The 4364-nt window shown below is 45.1% G+C and overlaps 1 protein-coding gene across 1 annotated transcript; it reads right to left on the reverse strand.

Moving 5' to 3' along the window:
- Nucleotides 1-615: 615 nt before the first annotated feature.
- LOC123516874 (neurogenic differentiation factor 2-like) lies at nt 616-2435 on the reverse strand. The gene has a single exon (XM_045276585.1). The coding sequence runs from the start codon at nt 2157-2159 to the stop codon at nt 1494-1496; it is 666 nt and encodes a 221-aa protein (XP_045132520.1). The 5' UTR covers nt 2160-2435; the 3' UTR covers nt 616-1493.
- Nucleotides 2436-4364: the final 1929 nt, after the last annotated feature.

Consider the following 4364-nt stretch of genomic DNA (forward strand, 5'->3'; position numbering starts at 1 on the left):
AAAAAAATCATTTTAGCCTTTCAATGAGAACATTTCAACGCCCGCCACACTACTGACGGGGCAGAGGCAAGTGGTGATCACTGCACCTTATTCCATTCACCGCCAAATAGTGAAACATCAACACATATCAATAAGTCGTGTAGCTCATTAATCAAAACGATATACGCACACAGAAAAACCAATACCTTTGTATGTTAATGAATACAACTCGAATGTTGGGATATATATATATATATATATATATATATATATATATATATATATATATATATATATATATATATATATATATATATATACGGAGATTACATTATCTTACACCACATTCCAGCGTATATTGTATACAAGTAAACGTGCAACACATGAAGAGACTCGACAATCACTTTAGTTTAATACAAATTAACAGTCACTCTTCGTAGTGATACAGATACACATACAGAGGACACTTATAAAATGGTTGAGTGGTGCATGGACGGAACAGTTAACACATTACAAAGGAACGTCATTCATTCCCTGTGATGCATGACGGACGATTTCCTGTCTGTGGTGTTCGACCCTCTATGCAAGCATGTATGGTCGAGGAGAATGCATTTTTTTTATTCATGTCTGTGTGTGTGTGTGTGTGTGTGTGTGTGTGTGTGTGTGTGTGTGTGTGTGTGTGTGTGTGTGTGTGTGTGTGTGTGTGTGTGTGTGTGTGTGTGTGTTGGTTGGTTGGTTAGGGTGTTCTTAATACATTCACTCCTCAACAAACACAGGTCCAACATGGTCCACAGCATGACTCAGGTAATAACGTCCGGTCCTGGCGAGCACCCTGACTGAGCTGGTGCCTTACACTACCTCCACCCCTTCTAAGGTTAACAACAACTTAATACCAATACAACAATGCACAGGCAGCAAGACATGCTCTTATAACGGAAATAGTACTCAGTAGATTATCTCAGTCTTTACATTATCTTTTTTTCATTTCCATTTTAGCTTCACAATGAAAGCACAACTCGCAGTCACATTTTGAGAGAAAGGCGGTGTCTACTAATATAGTATATAGTTTTATATTTTCCGTAAACATTGATAATAATTCATTACAAGACTCTTCATAAAATCAATACTATGGCCCCTAGGAAAAAACTGTCGTCACCACAAGCAACCCCCGCTGCTCGGCATCTGGTCCCTCGCCACTCTCATTAAAGCTTCAACATAAATTTTACATGATAGCGGTATACACTAATAATACTCAGGTATGATCATTTCTTTCCACTCATACAAATAGGAATAAATAATTGTATCAATAAACACTAAATCATTTTACTACAAGCGTTCATTGTCCTGAGAAGTGTCGGGCAGTAAAATGCACCAACAAAGCGTTGTAAAGGCGCCATGACCGACAGGTGAAAAGATGCGTGATGACGTGTCCATTCACCGACACATCTCGTGGACCTTCACTGGGCGAGTGTCTGGGAGCGACGGGATGTCCCACACCAGTTTTCTTCGACTCATCACACAGAGGCACCTGACGACCTGAGGAGCTCTTGAAGTGCGGCTATGTAAGTCTGTGCCATTTGCAGGGTCTCAAACTTGGAGAGCTTCCTGTCACTGCCTAGGCAAGGAATGACCTCACGCAGGCGATCGAAAGCATCATTGAGGCCGTGCATCCTTCGCCTTTCCCTCGCGTTGGCTGCTACCCGTCTCGTTTTCACTATTTCCTTCCCCAGCGGCTTATGTCGCCTTCTTCGCTGCGGTCTGACGTACGTCCTGTGGGGAGGCACCTTTTCCCTCTCAGGTATGGCGGTTCCCGGGACAGAGTCCTGCACCAAGTTAAGTCCAAACTCTTTTGGAGGAAAAGCAGGCGCAGGAACTTTATTGACAGCCGCGTTGAAATCACACGCCGGAACGTAATGTGGTGTGAAAGCCGGCGGTTTAGGGAAGGTCTGTCCGTCACTCACACTGCCGTCAGGATAACTTGGGTATTGGGCCACGTCATACACACTAGGAGACTCCAGGAGGGTCAGCTCATAGTCTTGGCACCCCGCTGACCCCTCAATGGCTGCATGGGGTGCCATGTCAGGGCGATGGTTAAGAGGCGCAACCTCTACACCTGCCTTGACGCCCCGGTAGGCCACGCTCGGGTAGCCCGCCTCCTCCAAGTAGAAGTACTCTTCCATGGTGGTACATCCGGGCTCACCACACCAGCGGCCACCGCCACCGCCACACCACTACCACCGCTGCCGTCCTCTACTATCCTCCGGCAGCCCGCTGCCTCGCCCGCTCCAGTGTGGTGGAGTTTGTTGGTTCATGGTCTGTCCACTCGATCGCGCGGTCGCACAGTTTATCACTAACATCCACAGTGTCAATAAGTTGTCAACCTTCACACATAGGGTGACATTAACTTTCAAGCAACTTTCGATTTCACCCGAGGTGGTGGTCACGCGGCCCCTCGCCGTCGCTCACAGCACTTGGTGACGAACTCCGGGCTGGCGGCGAAGCGCCTCGCTCGCCGGTTTTCACATGATTACCGGATGTTTCAAAAATCATTGGACAGCAATGAAAACAGCGCATGACGGCCGTTTTTTTTTTGGGGTGGGGCATTTTTTTTTGTATACGTCAAGACTATATGTTTTATGATATGAACAGTTTATTGTGGTATATTTGCATTTAACTTCAGTTATTATATTGTTATTGTGCAGGAATAAAATTTAAAGTGAACAGATCATCTGCTGCGCATGCGCAGAGTCATGCCGAACATATGGCACAGTCACGTGACCAAAATGAACCAATAAGCAACGCCAAGAGTAGCTAACGGTACATCTTGTAAATATTACGCCGCAGTTAAACATGTGTCGTCGATTTGCTTAACAAAATGCTAAGGCGACTGAGGCTGCACTGCTGGCCAGTGACCCATCCCGGCAGGCGGAGGCCAGTCCAGCTGTGCCCTGTCATGCCCCAACACAGGCCACGGAAGTGCATGTTTGCCCACCACCCTACCCACACGTCCGCACACGTACAAACACGAATGCACACACACACACACACACACACACACACACACACACACAGAGAGAGAGAGAGAGAGAGAGAGAGAGAGAGAGAGAGAGAGAGAGAGGTACGTTGTTTATTGATCACAGCATCGGCTACAAATCTAAGATTAAAATTTCATACACTTAAATCACTTAATTTATATACAAATAATTATGAAACCACTTAAAACACATAGAAATCAACAAATACAAATACACAAGATCGAATCACTTAAAACGGTTTAAAGACATACAAATACATAAAGATGGACACTGAGAGCAATTACAACACACAATAAGATGAATTCGACTGCTCCACACTTCATCCTCCTCAACACTCTACTCCTCACACTCACTACCTAGGCACTACATTCCCATTCGTCCTGCCACACTGTCCAGACATGTAACCTCTTGTTGTGATCATGAAAATGCAGAACTACATCACGAATTCAGCGCCATCTGTATCAATACATTCTTCAGGAATGAGCCAATTTCCCTACAGCTCTGTACCATAACATTTTTTCTTTCTCTCTCAAGTCACTGTAGTAACTCAAGTAAAGTCCCTTCATTAGAAACAATTAAAGTTTCCTCCTTGCATACACCTGTAATAATCGCCCAGACGTGCGTATAAGGACTTTTCTTTGAAGGATGGACGACTTACATTGTGTGGAGGAAAAATGATGATTTGTGTAAACAGAATGACTGTTCTGCGTGTGTGTGTGTGTGTGTGTGTGTGTGTGTGTGTGTGTGTGTGTGTGTGTGTGTGTGTGTGTGTGTGTGTGTTTACTGTGATGTCACAATGTAGTATTGACGTGAGGTGCTGCACTGCGATATGGGAGCGGGACATTGCATTGTCGTGTAGCAGTGGAGTTCTGCAGTGCAGTATTGCAGTCTGGTACTGCAAAGTGGTGTTGCAGTGAAGTGTAGTTGCTGCGGCAGCCTGGTAGCGGCGTTGGAATATTCAGGAACGGAAGCAGAGGAATGACTGGCTGTGTTGGTAATGACAGTTTGAAAGGCGGGGCAAGAAAAGCTGAAAAGGCCATCACACTTTTGTCCGTGGAAATGACCCAGCACTCCCTTCACATAAGATCACATGGTAAGAAGGAAAAAAATAAAAAGAAAAAACAGAAATGCAGTATCTGCTCAACCACACCCTGGAAGACTACCACATGATCATTCATGCACACACACACATACGTACACTCACTATCACGCACACATACATAACGAAAAAAATACAACGGAAGTAGATGGACCGGTATAGTGTGAGAGTTTGTATACGAGGAAAACAACTCCAGTTATAAAAGCATATGTTGAGCGTTGCGGGAGGAGGAAAGAGGACGGGAAGGCGAG

This window comes from Portunus trituberculatus, chromosome 41 (assembly GCF_017591435.1).
Source record: "Portunus trituberculatus isolate SZX2019 chromosome 41, ASM1759143v1, whole genome shotgun sequence".
NCBI lineage: Eukaryota > Metazoa > Arthropoda > Malacostraca > Decapoda > Portunidae > Portunus > Portunus trituberculatus.

Coding starts and splice junctions, on each gene's coding strand:
- LOC123516874 (XM_045276585.1), bottom strand. CDS start 2,159: ATGGAAGAGTACTTCTACTTGGAGGAGGCGGGCTACCCGAGCGTGGCC.